Source organism: Hydra vulgaris, chromosome 01 (assembly GCF_038396675.1).
Source record: "Hydra vulgaris chromosome 01, alternate assembly HydraT2T_AEP".
NCBI classification, from domain to species: Eukaryota; Metazoa; Cnidaria; class Hydrozoa; order Anthoathecata; family Hydridae; genus Hydra; species Hydra vulgaris.
In genome coordinates, this window is record NC_088920.1 from 48,410,001 (window position 1) to 48,436,069 (window position 26,069).

The 26,069-nt window shown below is 27.1% G+C and overlaps 1 protein-coding gene across 2 annotated transcripts in view; it reads right to left on the reverse strand.

Annotated features, from left to right (window-relative positions):
- The window catches only part of LOC136075396 (phosphatidylinositol 3,4,5-trisphosphate 5-phosphatase 2A-like), a 94,041-nt gene extending 70,694 nt beyond the window's left edge, over positions 1-23,347 (reverse strand). For both annotated transcript variants that reach the window (XM_065788431.1, XM_065788430.1), the window contains exons 1-7: positions 23,006-23,347; positions 21,529-21,675; positions 17,717-17,777; positions 11,574-11,718; positions 4,490-4,577; positions 1,743-1,883; positions 1,542-1,614 (exon numbers count right to left, since the gene is read on the reverse strand). In XM_065788431.1, coding sequence (XP_065644503.1) covers positions 1,542-1,614; positions 1,743-1,883; positions 4,490-4,577; positions 11,574-11,718; positions 17,717-17,777; positions 21,529-21,665 — 645 coding nt within the window. In that variant the 5' untranslated portion in view covers positions 21,666-21,675; positions 23,006-23,347. The remainder of the gene's footprint in view (positions 1-1,541; positions 1,615-1,742; positions 1,884-4,489; positions 4,578-11,573; positions 11,719-17,716; positions 17,778-21,528; positions 21,676-23,005) is intronic.
- Between the last annotated feature and the right edge of the window lie 2,722 nt (positions 23,348-26,069).

Here is a 26,069-nt window from a genome sequence, read left to right on the forward strand (position 1 = left end):
TATATATTTATATATATATATATATATATATATATATATATATATATATATATATATATATATATATATATATATATGTATGATACTGTATATGATGTTTTAATGCTTTACATATATTATTTTATATATAAATATATATATGTATATATTTATATATATACATATATATATATATATATATATATATATATATATATATATATATATATATATATATATATATACACACACACAATAATATATATATATATATATATATATATATATATATATATATATATATATATATATATATATATATATATATATATATATATTAGTCTTCTCAAAAAATTCAAAAGTGTTTTGTTTTAAATTGCAACAAAACCTTTTTGTTCATTTGTTCAACTTTTATGAAAAAATGCTTTTTTTTTACCAGTTATTTTTAAAATTATTTTTTTACTGTATACATTAACTGACAATTAGGTAATACATTGGAGTGCTGCTACATCGACTGTCAAACTGGTAGAATATTCAAGGAGTGCTGCTACATCGACTTACAGCTGCTTTCCTCTTTTTGTATATTACATAACTGTTTCTATCCTTTATGAAAAAAATAGTTTAGTTCTTGAAGACTGATTTTTATATGATTATATTTATACCTTTTTAATTTTATTGATGCCGACACGAGAAAAAAGTTTAGTTCTTTAAGGCTGATTTATCACCTTTTATATGTTACTGATGCCGACACAGAAAAAAACTTTAGCTCTTTAAGACTGGTTTATCACTTTTTTATCTTATTGATTTTTATAAAATGGTCAGAACCAAGGGGGCATTGCACTAGCATTTGACCTCTACCTATCAGTAGAAAATTTCTTTCAGCAACTACACGAGGGTAGACCATTTTTCTGGTGTCTAATGCTTATGCATACAAGCAAATGCAATTCTTTTCTTAACCATAGCAGCCATAAGCAATGCTTTTTGTGGCGAAATGCAACATGGTCTTTTTGAAGCCTAATTTAAACTGTTTGAACAAACACTTTTTCAAGTAACAATGTTTGCACTTTTTTTCAATTTTGCAGCACGTTTATTAAACATTTTTCTAAAAAAATCAATCAACGAATTCTGAGTTATAAGGTGTTTAAAGCAAAAACTTCGAAATACTTTCAAAATTCATCTATCAACTTTCATTATGCAAGATTGTGCATGTTGCCTAATATCAAAATAATTAATGGTATAGTTCTTGAGCAACAGACCAAATCTTAACTCAGCAACAGACCAGATCTTAACTCAATAAAACACATTTGTAAGGAAACAAAATCAAAGATTCGTCAAGTATGCTGCTCTTAAATTTCGGAACTGATGACAAAACAAAAAGAGTTTGGATTCAGGACATGTCTCTGCAGTATTTTCAAAAACTTTCTGAAAATATGCCAAAACTTATACCATGATGAATGAGTTTTACTAAGCAAGTGGGACGAGGAGGGCTCTTAACCTAACTTTTCTGAAAATACAATGCATTTAAGAATGTATGTAAGATACTTAAAAAGCTTATTGCTCACGTTTTTAATATTGCTTCCAACATCGAATAGTTCATGAATAAGATGAAGCCTCTGTAAATATGAACTCAGAGCACTAAATAGTTAAATACACACAAAAATTATTGCGATAAAATTTTTTAAAAATTTCATTAAATTGAGATCATATTAGACACAATTCAAAAGTAGAAGTAACAAAAAAAATTTTAAATATTCAAAATTTACCATTGAAAATCGGTTCCTGCTTTTACTATAAGTTGCTGCAGAAATGTAGGTTTTAAAGAACCTGACGCAAACCTTGTAAAATCTCGATTTACACCTTTATTTACATAGTCATTCAGCATTTCGTAAAAAGATTCATCTGATCTTGAAAAACAATAATTTATATAATAAATTACTTATTTGAAAAGTAAGGAATCTTACTTTTAAATAATAAAGAATAAGGAAATGAAAAATAAAATTATTAAATAATTACTTAATTAACTAGATGGTAGAGGTAGTGAGTTGGGCCCCAGTATATAAGAGACTTTTACAAACCCAGCACCAGCTCTGACAAAAATATAAGATTTAACAAGGGTTAATTGCCAGGGCTTGAACAAAAATTTATAATACATTATAAATCTATGCATACATTTATTATTTATTAAACACTGGCATATAATATGGGTATATTTTTGCTATTTCTTTATATGCTGGCATACAATATCCTTACATATTTATACAAACTTTAGTAGGGGAGAGTTACTGAGCACCTGGGAATAAATACTTCTTAACCGAAGATGGTTCAACTATGAAACACTTATGATTTGATTAATACAGACAACTTTACTTTAACCATAATTCAACTTAATTGATGGCACTGTTATTAGAAATAAATTTGGTTTTGTTAAGCATTTTGCTCTAATTAAGGAATGCTTGAAATTGCAGAATAATGCTCACACACACAAAAAAAAAAAATATTTTACTAAAAAAATGCAAAATATGGTCATAAGATATTTTATTTTAAAAATAAATACAACTGTTTCAATTAGGACGCTGTTTCAATTTTGGAAACTCTCTTCTGTTTATATGGTTTAGTATTTGTCAAGAGAAAAGATGATCATGAAAGTGTGGTGGGACTTTAACTCAACAAGACAAGAAGCCATGAAATTAGACAGCAATTAGAAAAAGTGAGTGTATCAAACAATGTTTTTCGGAGAAGATTAAGGTGGAATGGGTATGTTGATCAATGAGGATACAGATGAATGGGTATCAGCATTTGGTATGAACAGGCTTCAGATAAAGATGATGATGATGATGCTGATGATGATGATGAAGATGACAATGATGATGTTTATATATTTATACATACATATTAGACCTTGTTATGAGATATGTTGCTTAACGGAAAAGCATAACATGAGGAAATGTAACTTTACTCAATAAAGATATTTACATAGTTAAAAGTTTAATTATGCCAGTTGTACATTTTAAAGTACTGCATTGTAATTAAATTTAATTTGAAACCACATAAAAATTGTGAGTCTTTATCTTTATAAAATATCTTTAACTTGAATAATATTGTTATAAATAAAATTTAAAAATGTTGAAAAAGAACTAAGAACTATTGTAGAAATATAGAACATTTCACATAGCAAGAACTATTTTCTTGTCCATGACAGCGAAACCAATATGATAAAAGATGTATGAGATGCAGAATATGGTTCTGTCAAGTGTTTTATTCATCTACTACAAGTGTTTTATTCAAGTGTCAAGTGTTTTTATTCATGTGTCAAGTGTTTTTATTCATGTGTCAAGTGTTTTATTCATCTACTACGGTCAATGTATTGCTAAATTCTCAAATAGAAATAACAGAGATGGTAGCTGTAAGACAAAATGTCACCCATTTCTTTTACTAACTATCCCTACCGACTTCTTCCACTAACCATTCCTAACCATCCATAACTTTCACTAACCATTCCTAACCATTCTAAAATAGCACAAGAAAAACTAAAATGCATTCGCCAAGAACTTAAATTTCCAGACCACCAATTAAAACAAGACACAAGCACACGCTGGAATTAAACATTCTATTTATTAAAGCAATTATTAGAGCAAAAGCGAGCTGTCTTGTTGTATATAAACAATAGTATTCTTTTTTTTTTTTTGTTATTCTTCTCCCCAAGACCGAGTAGGCCACTACAGATAAGAAGGCTACTTGTGGTTATAACCCTCTCTCAATTCTATAACTCCGAAACGCAAACCTTGACGAACAAGGCCGCTGTGCGAAGAAACAGGTTGAGTGCGGTACTATCAGGGACATGGTGGGAATTGAGCTCGGAACCTCTCACTTATGAAGTGAGCAATCTACCACTACACTACTACGCATGAAAGCCACTAATACCCTTTGAGTACCAAACTGAACTTGCTCATCGGGGCTTATTTTTCAGAGGTATAAAAATTTCATCAGACTCTATTTTTTGGTTGTACAAAGACTCATGTTCTGCAATCCTTCTTTATACAATAGATGTTTTAACCCTGATGTTTTGATTTTTATTCTGAACTCCAAACTTGATTTGGGGCTCTTGCAAGACTCTCATTGTAATTTTTTTAACAAAGTCAATTTATGCACTCAAGCTTTTGTAAATATATTTATGTAAATGTATATGCACATTCCCTAAACCCAGGGGGCCATAACAATGGAGAAAGCTACTTTTTTTTTCATATGCAATAAATTATAATAAAAAAAAACTAGAAATTAAAAAAATAGTTAACAACAACAACCATTAAATAATAACCATTAATTATAAATATTAATAGTAAATGAAACCAGTGCTGTACAATAAATGGAACCCATGTTGTACAACAAATTGAACCAGTAAATTGATTTAAACAACTGAACAATTGGAACTGCTGTTCTACAACAAATGGAACCAGCAACCTGCTTTAAACAACTTAAATTGTAAATGTTTTAAATTTATAAAAACTTTTACCTTGATTTATTAATAACTGCAAATTGTTGCTTAAAAAATAATTTAATAGGTTCTGCATCGTTTCTATCATCTTCCTCATCTGAATAGTCTAAAGCAATTTATAAAATATCTAAATACAATAGAGATATGGGGGAAGCAGTTTATAAAATATCTAAATAAATTAAAATAAAGATGTGGAGGAAGCAATTAATAAAATATCTAAATACATTAAAACAAAGATGTGGAGGAAGCAATTAATAAAATATCTAAATACATTAAAATAGAAATGTGAGGGAAGCAATTTAAAAACAAGTAATTAGAGCTTTGAAACTACTTTAAGCTGATTTTTGATAAATAAAAAAATTTTAATGTTGATTATTGTTTAAATTATATTACTGTTTAAAATTTGTTTTTTGAAGATATTCTGGCTATTTGTATTCCTATAATATTTTAAAATATCTAGTTTTTTATTTTTAAAAGTATTTATTACTTTTTTTTATTTAAATAAATTTATTATGTGTATAAATTTGAATAATTTATTTTGTAAGGTTTAAATAGTAGTTTAGTCAAAATAGTTGTTTGACCCATATCAACTAGTTATTTAACATTTTAAACACTGTTGAATAAAATTTTCTCAATATTACTGAACACATTGCATGAGGGGCACATTCTAGTACTTTTTCTGACGATTGGTGCTCAATAAAATACAGTTAAGTGTAAAAAAAAAAAGCCATATTAAATTCAACAACAAAAAAAAACAGCAACAACAATTTTCTTAACCTTGTGTAACAAGTAATATAAGACAAATCTGATAGAATTGTGAGACTAGCGAAAAAACATAACTGTTATTAATTTATACTTTAGACAAACTTTTATTTAACTGAGCTGTATGTTTGGAATGGTTATCCAGTTGAAACATTAAGTCATATTTAGAGGTTCCATGTAAGAAGTATTTAATGCAAAGAAGCTTGTTGATAAAGTTTTGAACCTTGAAACTATTTTCAAAATATGGTCATTAGGGGGTTGATTTTTCAACTTTTTTTTTTTTAAAATCAATGGGTATATTTTTAAAAGCTGACATTTTTATATTTATTTATAAAAATGTATACCTTAAGACATTTGATTGCAAAAATGTCACCCATAAATATGAAATTGTAATATGAAAATAAAAAATTGTAAATGTTTTTTAACAATTTTTAATGTGTAGCACAAAGATGTTGTAATTATAATAATTACAATATCATTGGTGTAGCGTGATACAAATAAACAAACATATAAGTATATAAGTTTCAGTATACATTGTTTGAATGGATCCGATGTTATCGATTTCTGCAAGCACAAGATTGAATTATTGTCATTAGCAGACAAGATAAACGTGCTCCAATCAAGGTGATTCTTTGTGTTTACTAGATTTTATTTTAATTTTGCATGTAACTTAAAATTATTTCAATTTATTTTATATTTTAGAATGTCCAGAATAAGCTCCGAGATAGCTGAAAAACCTGAAAATATCAAAGCCTGGACAAAAAATCTAGTCCACTTTGAGAAATCAAAATCAACAAGATCTCACATACACAAAGTTTTGCAGCCACTTGGCATTATGAATAAAATGCCAAAAGCTTATTCTGTTATTGGTCGGTATAATTACTTATCAAATTTAGAGAATTCTGTGTACTCCAGATGTAAAATGGTTGGCGCAGAATTATCTGATTTATGGCTTAAGCTGAGTTTACCAAAAAATTAATGAAAGGTCTATAACAAAAAAAGTAGAAATTCTTATTAAGAAATATCATTCTGTTCAAAAATCCAAACAATGTTTTGAAGAAAAGTGGAATTATTTATTTGATATAACCAAAGTGAATGGTAACTGGCTTAGCAATGAAGATAAAGAATTTTATATATTACAGGTGAAAACTGATGGTCAAGCTGGTTATTGCACATCAAAAATTGTTAAAGTACATCCATCTAAAGCTGGCAAGAAGAGAACTATCATAGCTGAAACAGGTACAGTAGAGGTCAGTGATGACAATAAAGGAGACAATGAACAAGATGATGAGCAAGATTCTGATTATAATCCGCCAGGCCAAAAAACAAAGAGAAAATATGAGAACACCCCTGTTGCTGTTAACTTAGTTAAGAAGTCAAAACTAAGTATTAAGAGATCAGCAGAAGTTTGCAAAAATTTATCTGAATGTGGTGTTAATGTGCAAGCACCATCCAAATCTGGGGTTTATAGAGCTACAATGTCAGAAGCTCAAAAAATGGAAAAGCATATGATTAATCATTTAAAAAATGATGATTGGGTGTTGCATTTTGATGGTAAAAGAATTTCCGGGATTGAGTATCAAGTCTTGATTTTAAAAAATGCAGAAAAGGAGGTCAAGTTAGCCATTTTGAAACTGGGTGATGGTAAAGCTAATAGTATTTACAGTGGAATAGCTGAAGTGCTAGATAAATTTCAACTATGGAGTAGTATTAAAGTTATAATATCTGATACCACAAGTGTTAATACTGGAAGTAAAAATGGAGTTGTAAGCCAACTTCAAAGAGAATTTGAAAGAAAAAATCTTGAACCAGTTCAATTTATTGGTTGTCAGCATCATGTGTTAGACACAATTTTGAAGCATTCCATGAATGAAATTTTAGATGAAGGAAAAAGCTCATCACCAGAAATACATTACAAATTTATTGTAAACCTGCAAAAAAACTATGAAAATTTAAAATCAAACTTTAAGCAAGGTGAAAAAATTTGTAAAGTAAAGACTAATAAATAGAGAGATGATATGGACTTTTTGTTTGAGTTGGTACAAAGTTACCGATACATGAAGGTGAATGGTAGCTATCCGGCTATAAAATTCAAAAGTCTGCCATCATTGAACAATGCCAGATAGATTTCAAAAGCAATCTATGCTCTTCTGGCATATATTTTAAATGAGTCGAATAATAATCAACTTCGCATGGTTTGTGACTTCATTACATCAGCCTGGTCTGATATATGGTTTTCTGACATGCAATACTCAGAACATAATTTTAACAATTTAGAGCAAGCAATAACTTCAACTACAGCCATGAAAACCTTGAAAACATTTTGGTCCCAGGAGCCCAGTCGCATACAAGGAATTCAGAGATCTAATATCTGTGCGGAAAGAGCCATAAAAATTATGCAAGAAATTTATGCAAAAGATATTGACAAGATGAACTTCAGATTTATTCTGCACAACAACTTTTAAATTGCACAAACAATTGATCTTTGTATATTAATGAACAGAAAGTTTTGTAAAAATAAATTGCTATTTTTCTGTTAATTTGTCGATTTTTACGTTATATTATTTTACTTACGGGGGACATTTTTGAAACTTTAGTCAGTAAAACTTTTGCAATTGGTAATCTCATGTAGAATGTCAGATTTTGGCACTATACCCATGTATAGTTGTAAAAAAATCAACCCCCTAATGGTCATTATATATACATAACATATCAAGAGCTTGAATGAAGTGTATTGCGATTGCAAATTGCAACTGCTTTTTGCACCTTTGCGATTAGTTTTTCTTTTAAAAAAAGTTATTTGGAGCAATGAAACTCATTGCTCCAAATAACTTTTTTCACATATCCAATTCTTGTGCTCAATGCACCACTCTAATCTTTTTTTGTGATTGATTTTGCTAACAAAGAGTTTTCAAGTTTGCTTTCCACCCTGGATGGTTTCATTTGAGTTTCAATTGGACATATTTGACAGGTTTGAATCTAGTTTTATCTCAGAAAATGTGATTTTTCTTTTTTAATGGCATTAAAAATGTAACTATCTTCCTTTTTTTATGTAAAATTTTATTATTTTTATGTTATTCACCTCCCTAAGGTGGAAAATGCTACTGCAGACGAGGAGGCTACTTAATTGTGGTTATAACTCTTAACTCTATAACTTCGAACCACGAATCTTAACAAACAAGATTTATTAGACCTTACAGTTTTACCTGTGTGTTTATATTTCTCCATGATTTATCTGACAGTTTTACCAGTTTTTTACCATTTATATCCATTTTTTTTTTTTTTTGTATTTATATTTTTTAACTAACCTTTTTTCTTGCACCCAACAGTTTAAACAAATGAGAGAAATATGTATAGAATACACATTCCAACATGGGTATGGAATTCAGAAATTCTTAAATATATATATATATATATATATATATATATATATATATATATATATATATATATATATATATATATATATATGTATAAATATATATTTCCTATAACTTCCTAAACATCTTTTTCTATTATATAGTTGATATTCAAACAAATGAAACTTTTATTTATTTAAAATTAATGGTTAAATGACTTGAAGTATAATCAATAGTAATGCACTCATTAGCTTCAGCTTATTTGGCAAATTTTTAATTAATCAGCATCAACATTTTTGTCTTGATCTAACAATTTTTCTTCATAAAGGATAAATTAATTTAAATTGACAATAAATGATAATTTAGAAACATATTTTAAAACAGGTTCACACAGTATAAAACCCCCAAAATGGTTACATTTATTTAAACTGCATAAGTTTAATTCAAACTTATTATAGATAACTCATAACAGGCCTGTTAACAGATTGGTTGCTGAAACTGAACAAATCTAACTATTTAAGATGGTTTAGCTTGAATGTTTTAACCAATATGCTTAACTCATGGCCTATATGTTTTGAAAGCCAAAAGTTAATTAATTTTTATTTATTTTGGCCTTTCTCCAAATTAAATTGCAGAACAAACTGGTTTATTTTTCCTAAAACCAAACTTAACTATATAAAACTTTTAAGTTGTTGATCTAATTAAGCTAGAATAAAAAACTGTTAAAGTTTCTTATAATAACTTAATTGAATTTATTAATAAATTGACCACATGTAATTAGTTGGAATTCATTGATACATTTACCAAATACTGCACTTTAAGTAGTTGGAATTCATTGATACATTCACCAAATACTGCACTTTAAGTAGTTGGAATTCATTGATACATTCACGAAATATTGCACTTTAAGTAGTTGGTATTCATTGATACATTCACGAAATATTGCACTTTAAGTAGTTGGTATTCATTGATACATTCACAAAATACTGCACTTTAAGTAGTTGGAATTCATTGATACATTCACCAAATACTGCACTTTAGGTAGTTGGAATTCATTGATGCATTCACCAAATACTACACTTTAAGTAGTTGGAATTCATTGATACATTCACCAAATATTGTACTTTAGGTAGTTGGAATTCATTGATGCATTCACCAAATACTACACTTTAAGTAGTTGGAATTCATTGACACATTCACCAAATACTGCACTTTAAGTAGTTGGAATTCATTGATGCATTCACTAAATACTGCACTTTAAGTAGTTATTTTATCAAATGGTCTGGGTTCAATAAAGCAAACTATTCTAAGTATATCGTCAAACTTTTGAATTTTTTTCAATATTTTGTTAACTGATTAAACAGCTCCCTTTTTTTTTTTGTCAATTGAAAATTACGCAATTGCAATATTTCATTCAAAATAATTCATTAAAAAAAAATGTAACTAAACATACAAAGTAAAACCTTGAGGTTAGATATCATTTTCTTATTATAGATAATATTTATCAATAAAATGTCATTTCCAAATAATCTGATTAAGTTGAAAATATTGTCAGCTATGGTGAATATAAATGTCAGTTATGGTCAATATCAATCATAGCTATGGTATGTCAAAATCAAAAAGAAGGATAACTACAGTTATGTAACATCAAAAATAGTATCAGCTATGGTATATCAATGTCAAAATGTCAACAACAACCTAATTTTAAAAATCATCTTTTTAAATGAGCAGGCTTGGCCAGGAAGGCATGGGATTTCACATTATAATATGACCATGCAATTATTATTTGATTTTATGTATGATATGTTTTGAAATTTATATAAATTTTACAAACCCGCTGAAAAAAATTATTTTAACTAAACTATGAAAAAACTTAAAAGAAAACTTCGTAAAAAAAATTAATAATAATAAAATAAAAATAACTTAACTAAAACTAAAATGAAAAAACTAAAACTAAAATTTAACTCAAATAAATAATAAACTAAAATGATAAGATTATCTAAATTACGCTCGGAAGAAATAACTTTAAATTGTTTATCATAACTAATGTTTTTCAACTATAATATTATTTAAAACCCTTTTTAAATTAAGTAACAACTAACTTCTAATGATTGATCAATGAATGCGCACATTTAAAAGTTAAAAAAAAAGGATTCTTAACAATTCTTTGCAGTAACGTAAATAAAAGTAAAAATGATTAAATCGTTTATTTGAAAATTTGATATAATTTTTTTTTATTCAAAGACATTTATAATAAAAATTACATACTTATATGAATATTAAAAAAAATATATTATTCATTATTATTTTTATAAAAAATCATTAGCAGTGATTTGTAAAATGTGTTTCAATAATATAAAAACATAGGTAAAGATCCAAGTTATTCAATTCAAACGGCTTTCAAAAAAGTTAACCTTTTTTTTTTCTTCTCAACAAAATCTTTCTTTTTCAAAAATAACTCAGAATTCCGAGTTAATTAACTTTAATGATTCCTATATAAAGTTTATTAAAGAGACCATCGCTGTTTAAAGTCGTTCCTTAACTTTTTTTTAATAATTTTGACTTTATTTTTACTTTAAAAAATCTTAAATAATTAAACATTATAAATAAAAATTTATACAACTTTTAAAGATACTTTAATTAAAATCATTAGCTACTTTATTTAAAAGCATTTTGCTAATAAAAAAACGTTAGTATAGATAAACATGTCCAAGTTATTTATTTTCAACGTAATTAAAAAACAATTTTTTTAGCATATATAAAGCACATAAAAGCACATTTTTAGCACATATAATAGCACAGTTAAAAACCATGGTTAAATTGTCAAAACAAAGTATTATTTGTGTGGTCATATAAAGACTTAAAATTGCACAGCTTCCTGGCCAAGCCTGAATGAGCATATGTTTTTTTATAAAATATTTTTATGAATCAATTTAAAGAAATTTAAATTAAGAAATTTAAAATCAAGAATACAAACTAACCAGAATCATTATCTTCCATTTTTTCTGACTGAGAATTCCTGAGTACAGGATTTTTAAGATAAGGAACATAATCACGTGGAACTTTGAAATATTGAATTAAGTCATCGTATGTGGGAAAAATAACACGACTTACTCCAACTTCACTCTAAAATAAGTTTGAACAATTAGTATATAAAAAAAATGTCTTCTAAGTGGAATAAAATTAAAAAACTATTTGTAACAAGACATAACTCAATAAACTTCAATAGTTTTAAATAAATTATGTGTATATATATATATATATATATATATATATATATATATTTATATATATATATGTATTTATAAATATATATATATATATATATGTATTTATATATATATATATATATATGTATATATATATATATATATAAATATAGATCGATAGATATGTGTACATATATATATATATATATATATAAATATATATATATTTATATATATAAATATATATATATATATATATATGTATATATATATATATATATATATATATATATATATATATATATATATATATATATATATATATATATATATATATATATATATATATAGAAATAATTTGCATAAATAATAATAATATTGTACTATTAATAACATACACCAAAAAAACATTAGAATTTTAACTTGAATTGAGGGCTTACTTTATTTAAATAAATAGGTGCTTATTTTTACAAAAACGAAGTATTGACAGATAAAAAAACAATTTAAAAATACTTTAAAACCCTTTGCGTTTAATGGGTTGATGTTATTAAGATCTTGTTTGTCACAGGAGCCTGAAAACCATTGATATTTTGAAAGTATTTTAAACTCGAGTTACACTTACATATATTTTAAACCACATTAAATAATATTTAAACTATTTCAACAAATATTGTTAATAGCATCTAAATTTGGTATTCGAAAAAGATAATATTTTCTTAAAATTTATTTCTTAAAACAATCTTATTTTTTTTTGTTTATCACAACTTATTTATCTTACTTTTTACGTATTTAATATAGTATTTTTAATAAAGATTATAAACAGTTTATTGATACATTTTATTTGTTACTAATAAGATATATGCAAACACAATTATATGTTCTTAAATGTATTACATTAAAAAAACTAAAAACGAATTAATTCTCTTCAACAAAAACACAACAAGGCCTGTTAAAGTATTATTTTTTTTGGCAAATTTAATTCTATTACTTTATCTCTAAATCCTTAAATAAAATTAGTAAAAAAATAAATAAAAAAATAGTATTTTTGTTTAAACAATAAAACTTTTTAGTTTTTATTAAACAAGTATTTTGATAATTGATAATAGAAATTAATTATTTATAGTACTATATATATATGTATATATATATATATATATATATATATATATATATATATATATAAATATATATATATATTTTTATATATATAAACATATATATATACATATATATATATATATATACATACATACATACATATATATATATATATATATATATATATATATATATATATATATACATATATATATATATACATATATATATATATATATATATATATATATATATATATATATATATATATATATATATATATATATATATATATATATATATATATATATATACACACACACACATATATATACATATATAAAAAGTACTAATATATATATATATATATAGTACTAATTACTAAAAGAAAATAATTGATTTCAGTCGATTTTGTCTAGTTTCGAATACCGATATTAAAAGGCTAAAATACCGGTATTTCGGTATTTGAATGGTTGTTTTATTATTTATTATTTTTAGCAATATTTGTTTACTTCATGTACTTTTTAAATTGATTTATAACAAAAGTTTTAATTAAAGTATTAAAACATTTAAGTAGATATTAAAATATTTTTGAGACGTATCACATTGTCATTTTTCAGATTATAAATACATGAAAATTTGTAAACATTTGCTGCTTATTTTTAAAATATTTTTTATTCTATCATGTATTTAACTCTTTGTTTGAGTAAAAACCAAATATATAAAAGTAAAGTTGTCAAACTCTGATACATTGCAACTCTTTGATGAAACTCTTCTCATTATTACTTCACTCATTTTTAAAATCATTTAAAATCCCAAGAGGTTTATAATTATGGGTTGTTGTTTTTATTCTTTTTTGAAACAATCATAAATGTGTATACTTTCAAGCAATGCATTAAACATTCTTTAGTACTTGAGTTCTTTATTTTACACTTTTAGTTATACGGTGAGGATCTAAAAGTAAAAAACGAGTTCACATTTTAACAAATTACAAAATCTTTATATACCAATTTCTTTGATAGTTTTTTTAAATAATTACCAAGAACAACTTTTGTAAGTTTAAAAAAGTAACATTTTTAAGTTTAAACTTATTTAAATTCATTTCATTTAAATATTAAATGTTTATATCAGTCACATTATGCGACTGATATAAACATTGTAAGGATAAAATATGTGAACCATTTTTACAAATTCAGATAGTATTCTAATTTAGCCAATGGAGAGTGAAATTAAAAAGTTTATTGGGCATTCAACAGGCAGAGATAACTACTCTGTTTGGTTTTTCTTTCTCGAAGATGAAAAAGGGCATAGTGCAAAGCGTAAGAGTGCGAAAAAATTATAAATTGTCACTAGCTATAGTGAAACTATTTGACAGTTAGTAATTAAAGAAATATCAAAATATAAATTAAATGGAAATGGTTTTAGTATTACTTTTGATGAGTGAACTTCCTTAAGGAACCAGTGATAAATAAATCTGAATCTTCACTCGGAGTCAAAGTTTTGGAATTTAGGACTTCTCCGAATCAATGAAGGTTTACCTGCAGAAAATTGTTTTTTACTTTTAAGTAAAAAATTGAATCAGTATGGTTTGTCATTAGAAAAGAATACTGTTTGTTCAACAAATGATGGTGCAGCAGTTATGCAAAAAGTAGGCAAATTATTACCAGCTGCTCAGCATTTGTGTTTGGCCTATGCAATTCAATTGCAGTTGTAGATATTCTCTATAAGAAAGAAACAACAGAAGAAAGAACCTTTAGCTCGAATATCAATAGACTTTGACTCATATTCAGATGCCAAAGAGCACGAAAACTATGGTGCCTTTGAAAATATTTCAAATACATACGAGGAAGGATTAATGATGGATTACGATATACAAAAACAAGATACAGAAAAAACACATAGTCAAATTGGTCCACATATAAAAAATGTAAGGAAAATTGTGCAAATATTCAAACGTTCATCATTAAAAAATGAGGTACTACAGAATTATGTAAAGCTCAAATTTCGTAAAGAATACTTCTTAATTGCAGATTCCAAAACTAGCTGGAATAGCCTATTAGCAATGCTCAAATGTTTTTACAAATTAAATTCATGCATTCAAAAACCACATATAGATTTAAAACTTAATATAAACTTTACAGAAACTGATTTTGAAACAGTTTCAGCTACTACCTCAGTACTTTTGCTGGTAAAATTAGCTGTTGAGTCACTTTGTCGCAAGGATGCTAACTTAATTTCTGGGGATGCACCATTGACATTTATGTTTGACAGGCTGAAATTAAGTCATCATTGAGCATAGAATTTATGAGTTCTTTAAAACAACGTATTATTGCAAGAAGAACGCAGTTGTCCGATTTAATTTTTTATCTGCATAAAGGTCTAGAAGATGGTAATAGAAACTCAAACTTATCAAGTTTTAACATTCCGCGTGCATCAAAAGCAAGTAATCTCAACTTCACATTTTAGCATTGTAAATCAGAAGGGATGTTGGAATCAAAGAACTGCTGTTGAAGCACTTAAAATGTACCCAAGAAAAATTATTTCTTATCACCACTCAAAAACAATAATAATTAATGATTTTATAACTACAGAATTAGATAAACTACAGAAAATCAATGGTAACATGCTGAAATAATTGTATGCATATTAAAACACTTTGAAAGTAATACGAAAGATATGTGCCCAGTAATATCAGATATCATACCATTTCTTGACTATGCTTGGGACAAAGCAACTGAAATCAAAACTGTTGTTGATGAAATTAAACCTTTTTTTTTTTTTTTTTTTTTGTTATTCACCTCCGAAAAGGCCGAAAAGGCCACAAGAGATGAGGAGGCTACTTAAGTGGTTAGTAACCCTCTAGAAGTTAGTTTTTTAGTACTTTACTTTATTAATTTTTATACGGTTAGTACTTTAGTGGTTATAACCCTCTCTCAACTCTATAACTCCAAAACACGAACCTTGACGAACAAGGCCGCTGCGTGGAGAAACAAGTTGAGCGTGGAGAAACAAGTTGAGCGTGGAGAAACAAGTTGAGCGTGGAGAAACAAGTTACTACCAAGGATGTGATGGGGATCGAACTCGGAACCTCTCGCTTATGAAGCAAGCACTTCATTATAACACCACTACCAAATAACCTGATTTTAACAGTCATTTTCATTGAATACAAAGATAATGTTTGTCTTAAAATTGATTCATACCTGTGTGTTTGAACATGGACAAAGTCAACTTCTCCTTTAGGCTATCAACATTACCAAAAAATTAATTCCCTTATAAGTGGTGGGGTGCTTACAATTACACCTGCTCTGATAGACACTAACAAGTAGGATTTGGCAAGGTTCTTAATAAAAATTGATGCAACCCCTTCATCCTTAAAAGTGAACCTCTGTTCAGCACAACAGGAAACATATTTGGAGCCAAAAGAAACTGGCTGTTGCCTGAGCATGGAGAACAGATAACATTTTTAAATTAGTTTTATAATTCACGCCCTAATTCATTTACTAAATTGTAATAAGTAATTACTAATTAGCTAGTCATCTTTTTTCCATATAACATTAAACTTGTTCAAACAAGGCATAGCTACATCCTAAAATCCTATGACATTGCGTAGCATAAAAAAAAGCTTGATGATTTGTGGTTATAGTGAAATACATAGTGCGTTAAAATACTTATATTTGCAGTACATATATTTAACAATATGCAGTACATAAAATAATTGCAGTATAATGTTAAAAAATGTTTTTCAACAATTAGTATTATCCCTAAATAGCTAGATCTGCAAGATAGCAAATTTTAACTTTTTCTGTCTTTTAAATCTTAGTTTCCGTACATCCCTATCATATACATAATATACTTATATCATAAATATAATAAATTTATGATATGAATATAATAAATTATATATATATATATATATATATATATATATATATATATATATATATATATATATATAATCTAATATATATATATATTTACATTGTTATATATCTTACAGTTTCTATATACCAGTAGTTATTATAATAGGGAGTACAATATGACAAATATATAAATATATATATATATATATATATATATATATATATATATATATATATATATATATATATATATATATATATATATATATAATCTATCATATATATTTACATTATCAGAATTAAAATGGTGATTTTCTAATAAGTCTATCTTATAGTTTCTATAAATAATGAGTAGTTATCACAATAGTTAGGGAGTACAAGATGACAAATTAACATTCCAATACAGTTACCTTGATTTATAAGTAAATTTCATTTTTTATTAAAAATATAAGTTTAATTTTTTGCAATTATGGTTCACCATAAATTTTTTATTTTTGTACAAATTTATTATTTAGGTTCTAACATTGAAAGTTTATTTGCTTGAATTAATAATAATAGATTTTAAAAGATATTATTATGGTTATTAAACAGCTAGTAAACAATAAATAATATGTATTTATAACTATTTATATTCAATATTTACTTGTAGTATGTTGTCTTATTCAAGTTGGTTAGTCAATTTTTTTTTTAAAAACTCTTTTTTTGTCTTTTATTTGATACATTACTTTTATTTACTATTGTAAATAAAAATTTATTTTGTTAACTATTTTGAACAATTAAATAAAAAAATTTGATTTTTATTATTATAAAAACTTTGCTCATTATTAAAATATAAGATAAAAAAAGATGGTTTTTAGTATTCCATTGTTATTATTTGATATTTAATTTATTAAAATAAAAATAATAATAATGATTATCATTAATCTTTTATTAGTATCACATTAGTACAATGCTTACATCTATGTAAAACCCAGATTCATTTTTCTTGATTTTGTAATGATGAACATTGCTATTCCAACTAAAAATATAAACAGAAAGCTTAATAAATGCTTCTTTAAAAAATGTTTTATATATAAAAAAAAAAAAATTCGATAAATAAGTTTTGTAATTTAAATAATTTGTAAGTTTTAATTTGTTATATTGAAAAAACCAAACTTATTGATAACTTTTTAAAACACAACATGATTCAAGTATCAGAAATCCAGTTCTGTTAGCAGCAAAAAAAATTAAGAAATAGCAAAACTTATAATTCTGTATATAATAGCCCTGATTTAACGGAAGCTGAGAGACAATACTTTATATTAAGGAGGGAGAGGAACAAATTAAATTGTGATATGACACCAGATCCGCCCTTTCGATTGATCCGTGGGTATCAAGTACAAAGATTTAAAAAGTCTATCTAATCAAAAACAATCCGAAAACAGTTCAACATTTTTAAATCATATTAAACCTTTGGCTCCTAAAGAAACTTTGAAATGCAACATCTTTAGAAAATAAATTTGATGAATTTACACCATTTATTGACACAAATCGTCCAAATCTTATTGATGCTAGCGAAACTAGGTTTAAAAATTGTTTAGTTGTTAACATAAATGGATATAATCTTAACAGAAAAGACAGATGTGATGGTAGAAGAGGAAGCGGTGTATGTCTTTATGTTGATAACTCGATTAATTCATATGAAATAAGTGAAGGTTCCTTTGGTTCAAGCAAAATTGAACAAGTATGGATTCTTGTTTATTTTGGTCAAGAAAAATACCTAATTGGTTGTCTGTATAGGCCGAGTGATTTTGCTGATATGGATGATCTTGATTCTTATCATAAATTTCACTTAAGAAAACTTGTGAAGTTTTGTACCTAAGAATGCAGGCATTTTGCGCTTTACACTCGACATCATCTTTTGCACAGTCTTGAGCTGGAATTTCTTGGTAGCTCTAATCCATTTATTTTTGAAGTCTTACATGTTTTTGGCTTCTTTTACATTGAACCTTACTTTTCTTTTGACAAGAGCTCAATATCTTTCGATAGGACGTAGTTCAGGATAATTTGGTGAATTGCAGTGTTTTTCAACAAAATCTACTTTATAATCTCTAAGTCAGTTTAAAGTTGTCTTAGAGTGACATATGCTAAATTGAGCCAAAATAACGGATTACCCGCGTGGTCTTAAATATGGCAAAAGATTTTTCTTGAGACATTCTTTTAAGAATATTATGGTGTTAATTGTTGATGCACAGTTTCCGTAAACACAACATCCAAACACACGCAGATTTTTTCTGGCATATGTCTTAGTGCATCTTTAGTCAAAAATAATAATGACATTTAGCAAAAATTTAAAAATCTATTTAATGAAACCTTTTTATATCAACATGTAAATGTCCCTGCATTCCAAATATCAAATGAAGTTGCATCAAATACGTCAGATGTAATTTTTACATCTGAATCTGGCAAAATTCGTGCAAGGAAATATTGACAAGGGGTATTTAATTATCTTTTTTGATTACTGTTTAAAAAATAAAGTGCTTGTAAAAGAAAGATATGTAAATTCTTTTATAAAAAAGCAAAATTTAATAAAATATCACAATTTATTTCAAATGTTGACTGGGTCAATTTATTTGAGAATAAACAGGTCCATGTGATGTATGATGAGTTGATTTATTATACTAGCGTAGCAAGTAATTTATTCATTCCAACTGTTGATGTTTCACTTCTATAAAATAAAGCAACTCCGTGGATAAATAAAAAATGAATAGGTCTTATCAGAAGAAAAAAAGAATCTACATTATATAAACTGTGCTGGTAAATGGAAAGATGTGAATTAGGGTAATGATTACAAAAAATTATGTCATCTTGTAAAATTAAAAGTGAAAAATGCCTGTCTCGCTTATGAAAGAGATTTAGAATTAAAATCTAAGAAAAACCCCAAAATGCTTCATAAATACATTAACAATCAGTTAAATGACTAAATAATAATTAATGAGAGTAAATAAAGACTTTGAGAAAACCTGATGATATCTCAAGATCAATTGGAAAATTCAAATATTTTAAATAAATGGTTTTAGGATCTTTTTGTAATTAAAGACCAAGATGAACTAACATTCTTTAAATCAAGAGTACAAAACTGCACTTGCAGAGTTACTGATCTTTCTCTTAAAGAAATAACATACAATCTTTTAAATCAACTTTAAAAACTTGATTAAAACAAAGCATGTGCTCCAGACAATTTTCATCCAGTGCTGCTCATTCATCAAATGCTTTTGCTCTACCATTTACATTAACTTTTAGGGAATCTTTAGCTACTAATCATCTGCCAATTCAATTTAGATCGGCTAACTCCACTTTAGTTCCGCGTAAGATAGTAGAAGGTTGCGCTTTTTTTTTTTTTTTTTTTTTTTTTATTATTCACCTCCTCAAGGCCAAGAAGGCCACTACAGATGAGGAGGCTACTTAATAGTGGTTATAACCCTCTCTCAACTCTATAACTCCGAAAAATGAACCTTGACGAACAAGGCCGCTGCGCGGAGAAACAAGTTGAGCGCGGTACTACCAAGAACGTGGGTTAAATTAAATTAAAGACTGATATTAAAGTTAAAAGCATATGGAATCACTGGTCTTGTTTTGAAATGGAATGAATCATTCCTAACAAATAGACGACAAAGAATAGTTAAAGGTGAAATTATATCTATCTGGGTTGACATTTTAAGTGCAAGTTTTTGTTATTGGTCCATTCCTTTTTGTTATTTATATTAACGACTTACCTATGATAATAAAAAACATCACAAAGTTATATGCAGATGATACTAAGATTTTAGCAAGTGTGGATTCTGATCTGCATGTGAGAGAAACTCAAATTGACTTTGATAGAGCCTTTAAATGGACCGAAAATTGGCTATTAAGATTTAACGTAAATAAATGTGTTATCATGCATTACGGTTTAAGTAACAAAAAGAGTCCTCTTTTTATTAATGGTGTTCAACTGCTGGAACCTAAATCAGAAAGAGATCTTGGTATCATTTTCAATACAAATCTTAAATGGAAGAATCAAGTCACCATGGTAATCGGTAAAGTAAATCAGATGCTAGGTTGTGCAAAAAAATCATTTGCAAGATTTGACTACAAATTTTTATGTTTTCTTTATTTTACATTTATTTGTACTCTTTTAAAGTTTGCTATTACAGTTTGGTTCATATCTGAAAGGAGATTGTGATGCTATTGAAAGAGTGCAACATAGAGCAACAAAACTTGTACCTTCAATAAGTAACCTTTCATTTGAAGATCAACTTGTTTCTTTAGACTTAACCACTCTGAATGAAAAAAGAAAAAGAGGTGACTTGATTTAATTATATAAATTTGTTCACGGCATTGAAAATATATAAATCAACAAAAGTTTTTCATTTGTAAATAACAACTTGAGAGGTAACTGTTTTAAATAGTACAAAGAATTTGCAGGACTTCCATCAAGAGAACATTTCTTTTTCAATAGAATTGCAAATCTGTGGAACTTGCTTCCAAATGAAGTCGTAACAGTACAATTGGTTAATAATTTTAAAGTTGTTCTTGATTGCTGCTTGAGGAGCAATCAAGCATAACTGTTATGCTAATTATAGTAATCGTAAATTTTTGCTGTGCTGGCAAAGCCAGTGAGGGTGTTTACATGCACACTTTGATAGCTGTTATTAAAAGCAATAAAAGTGTGCATGTAAACACCCTCACTGGCTTTGCCAGCACAGCAAAAATTTACGATTACTATTACTATTACATGAAAAACTTACTTTATTGATAAAACCTTGTCATCGCTTGATTCACTATCTCTGACTAAATAGGATCCATTAGGTTTGTCTTTTAATAAACTTTCACAGTCTGATCGACTGAAAAAAGGGTGATACCACATAATGTGGTCAAGATCCATTTTAGATTTCCTATAAAAAATATTACATTATGTAAATTTAAATTGTTTCATTTACTAAACAAAAACCAAAAAGATTTACTTTTCTACAAGTTCTCCTGAAAAAGTAACATAAATTAATCAATCAATATATTTCACACATAAAAAAGTACTGTTTACAATATAAAAAGAAAAGTTATAATGTTCTTTTTGTGAAGGAATAATGTAAATATTATAAAACTAATTTGCACTAAAGACCTTGTTAAAAAAAATAAGTCAAACAACAAACAAAAGCTTAGGAAAAAAATGGCGAAAATCAAAAAAATATATATGCTTTTACAAACAAACATACACACACACACACACACACACACACACACACACACACACACACACACACACACACACACAAATGTGTACAGACTGTACACATTCCTGTAAAAATTTAAAGCTTTTAAAAACACAAATATGAATACTATGCAAACAAGTCTACAAATTATACTCTGAATCAATGAAAGTTCTTGATTATAAATATTTTGCATAAGATGTAAGCTTAAAATTTTGGCTCATGACTGTAGTATGCATGTCCAGTATGGGGACAAAAGCATGAGCAACCTCTTATAAGGCTATTCTAATTCAAAAACAAAGTCTTAAAGATAATATTTCCTAAATCACAATTTAAAATGTGCTTTACCTCAAACTCAAATATACTGATACCCAATTTATGTTATCTAATATAATCGATATCTTATTAAGATAATTGGTTAGCTTAAATTTTGAAGATTCTTAGCAATGTTAATAGTAATACATCAGACTGATATATAACTATTAACGTTGCTAAGAATTTTCAGAACTTTAAATAAGTAATTTCAGTTAGCCGGCAGTAAAGTTACTAATTTTTATTTACACTTTATTATTTCTAAAATTTATATCTTTAAAGTTTCTTTGATATAATTAAAATACTACTGATGATCATTAGTATTATAATTATATTAAATACTGATGTATTATGATTATATTAAAGAAACTTTAAAGATATAAATTTTAGAAATAATAAATTTTAAATAAAAATTGGTAACTTTAGTGCCGGCAAACTGAAACTATTTATTTTATTCAAAGAGAATATTAATTGAGTATTTAAGTATTATATATTGAATGTAACTCTGACTGAATGTCACATTTAGTTAAACAAGGTATTATATCAATGTTAGGAACCTTTTAAATAGACTTGAATTCCTTGTTAACTAATAAAAAAGAAGCTAATAAAAAAGAAAATAAAAGCGCTTTATATGACAAGTTCAACTTGTCAATAAGCTCAACTTGTCATATAAAGTTGTCAGACAAGCAGTCTTCATAATACTTACCAAAAAAAAAACTAGTATTAAGTAATATAACTGAAACGGATATTTTTAGGCTTTAATTAACGGACTCATATAAAAATTGTTTTGATTGCCCAAAGACGCACAGCGGTCAATTCTGCATTTAGAAGGTATTATTGTTCGAGATATAAGTCTAATGTAAAACAGTAAATAACATCTTATTGTGCCGAAATGCTATTCTTATTTTCTATCTATCAATTTCATTAAACTGTTATAATATTTGTTACACCATATTTTCTCTTTACCACTCAGGAAATAAAATTACAGGTAAAATGTAAAATGTTAAAAAACACGGCTCTCTGTTATTAGCCTTAAATACTAGCAACTAAACGAGATATTTTCCGCTTATTCATTGGCAGGGGGAGAGGAAGAGCAGTCCACCCAAGCCCCTAATATCGGTTAACTGGCGCCCTCTAAAATATAAGTTTCTCGTTACAAATTTCTGCGTTTATTTTAAATGGAAATAGAGAACTAAGCAACAATAAACCATACCATAACAATAAACATATACCAGCTTTACGAACTTGCCCACATTTATGGCAGAAAGTAAAACGAAGACGTTTTGTTTTAAGAAAATATCTCTTATAATCATAATAAACATTGCGAATGCATTTTTAACTGAGTATCAAACGTGTTTCACTTATTGAGTGCATTTGGCATTTCAAGAAGTGTTGTACGAGAATTCTTACCAAAAAATTTATAATAATAAATTGCAAGAAACAAGTGACGAAGATAAAGTAAGCAATGACTATTCCTAATCTAGCACCTAATTACAGATTTCTTGGTGATTCCATGGATGAAAATATTCCTATTTCAAAAGTGAAAGCACACTTGTAATCTGCCATCACAAAAGTCAGAAAAATTATCAAGTCATTTTGAAAATCTCCAGTTAAAAATGACGTCCTCCAAGAATAAATTAAGATAATAAATGGTTCAAATGAAGGTCTCTAAATTAATTTAGATATTTAGATTTAAATATCTAAATTAATTTCAAAATGAAACCATTATTTCTTTAAATTCTATTTTACTGTAGGTAATCGGTGGTCTGTATGTGGTCTGGACCCCCTCCCCACCCCAACTCACAAAGATGAGGGGGAGGAATTCGGGGTGGCACCAATCAAAGGGTGGCGCAACTACTTTTTAGTTGTTTAATTAACTTTTGTTAATTCCCTTTTAAGACCATAACATTGTATATTTGCTGGAAAATCTGGCACACTTTTTGATAGTCACTATCAAAATTCGAATCTTATGGTAAAGCATGAAAAAATGCAATAATGATATAATGGCCTTAACTGTATATTCATTAGAAAATGAATCATGTATGTTTCATGTTAGAAAATGAAAGCTTCTATCTTTGTAAGTTGCTTGCCCCCCCCTTCCCCCTTTGATTGGTACCACCCCAAATCCCTTTTTTATAAGAAATATATACAACTGTTTTAAAAAATAAAAAATAAACTTTTGCATATCTCTGTCTGCAGAAAAAGATGGAACAGTCTACTGTCGATGGTTTAACAGTTTAAAAAAGTTCAATTAGAAAAATTTTAATCAGAAAATATTGAAAGACGTTTCTCCAAATTTGATTGTTACTGCTCTTGAACCAGTCAAAATGGCAGCAGAAGCCCTTTGTCGACAGGATGCAACTCTTCTTACTGCTGAGACAATTTTCAATTTTCTTGTCAACAGACTAAAACAACAAGGTTCGACTCTTTGCATTATAATGAAGATTGTCGTTTTGAGAAGTTTTTAAGAGAGAAGGCAGAGCAATCTTGTAAGCATGTACATCTGCACAAGATTATGTATCTGAGACCTATTCAATCTAGAATCTTTATCATAAAAGAGCAAAAAGTTTTCGAAATGCCGTCAAAGTTTGTATTATAAAAGTCAAAGTTTGTATTATCCAAAACTTTGCTGTCTAGGCTTTTTCCAACAAATCCAGATGGCTTAGAATTCATTTAAGACGTGTGTGGATAAACAAATCTTGACAAAAATCTACTACTACCTAAAGATGAACTCAAGGGTGCAATTTAGCAATTTGGCAAAAAACACCGCCACAAAAAATCAAAGCTTAAAAAATGTTGGTTTATAAAGTTGCTGGAAAGAGAACTGTTAATATTGAAATTTTGTTTAATGCACTGGAGATTTTCTTTTTAACAAGTATTTTTTTGGAGCGAACTTTTTCTACTGCTGAATTTTTTGTGACAAATAAATTGGATGCACCCTATATTTATAAATCTAACAATTATCAATAAAAATGTTAGATCGGAATAAAAATATTTAAAGAATTATTTTGAAACAAAAAAAATCAATATGAGTTTCTAAAACTGTCTTATTTTTTACCTATATTTACTGTAAATTGCGCTTTTTTTTTTTTTTTTTTTTATACCGATTCATCGGTAAGTTTAAAAGTCGGTAAAAGCTCAACCCAAGTTTTTACTATATCTTGAGATGCAAAAAAAAAAAAAAAAAGATTTTAAAACTGCTCTTCCATCAGCGTCTATGTTTCAAAGAAAACTTTTTATTTGCATACCTCAAGACCTTCAATGCCATAAGCTTTGGAACTGTTTATGAGTTTTATAAATGAACTATTGTTGACGGCTGGCAAAAACGCTTAGTTTAATTTGATAAAGTTTGCTACTCCTTCGGTTTGAAATTTATCAATTAGCTCATTGAGACTATTCCATTTTGGATGCTCTCAATGTAAGTGTTAAGTGGATGAAGCGATAGAGCAGAACCTTGACGAACAAATTAATTTGAGGTAAACTTTTTTTTTTTATTAATTATTTTAGGTGCCTCAAGAAGTCCTTACTTATCACAGAGCATCGCTGAAGAGCATTTGACAGGAATTTCGCGCCTTTTTCCTTACCGATGTTGTTAAACTTGCGCTGAAAGTTGAATGTTAAACGTTGAATCAAGGATCTATAGTTTCTAGTTTCTATAGAGACTAGTTGCAAGTATCAAGAGCTTTTAGGGCATCTAAGCTGAACGTATGTAGAGGCGTATTATTGTTTTTATTTGAATTTTTTATTAGTAGAGTGAGCTGGTTTCTAAC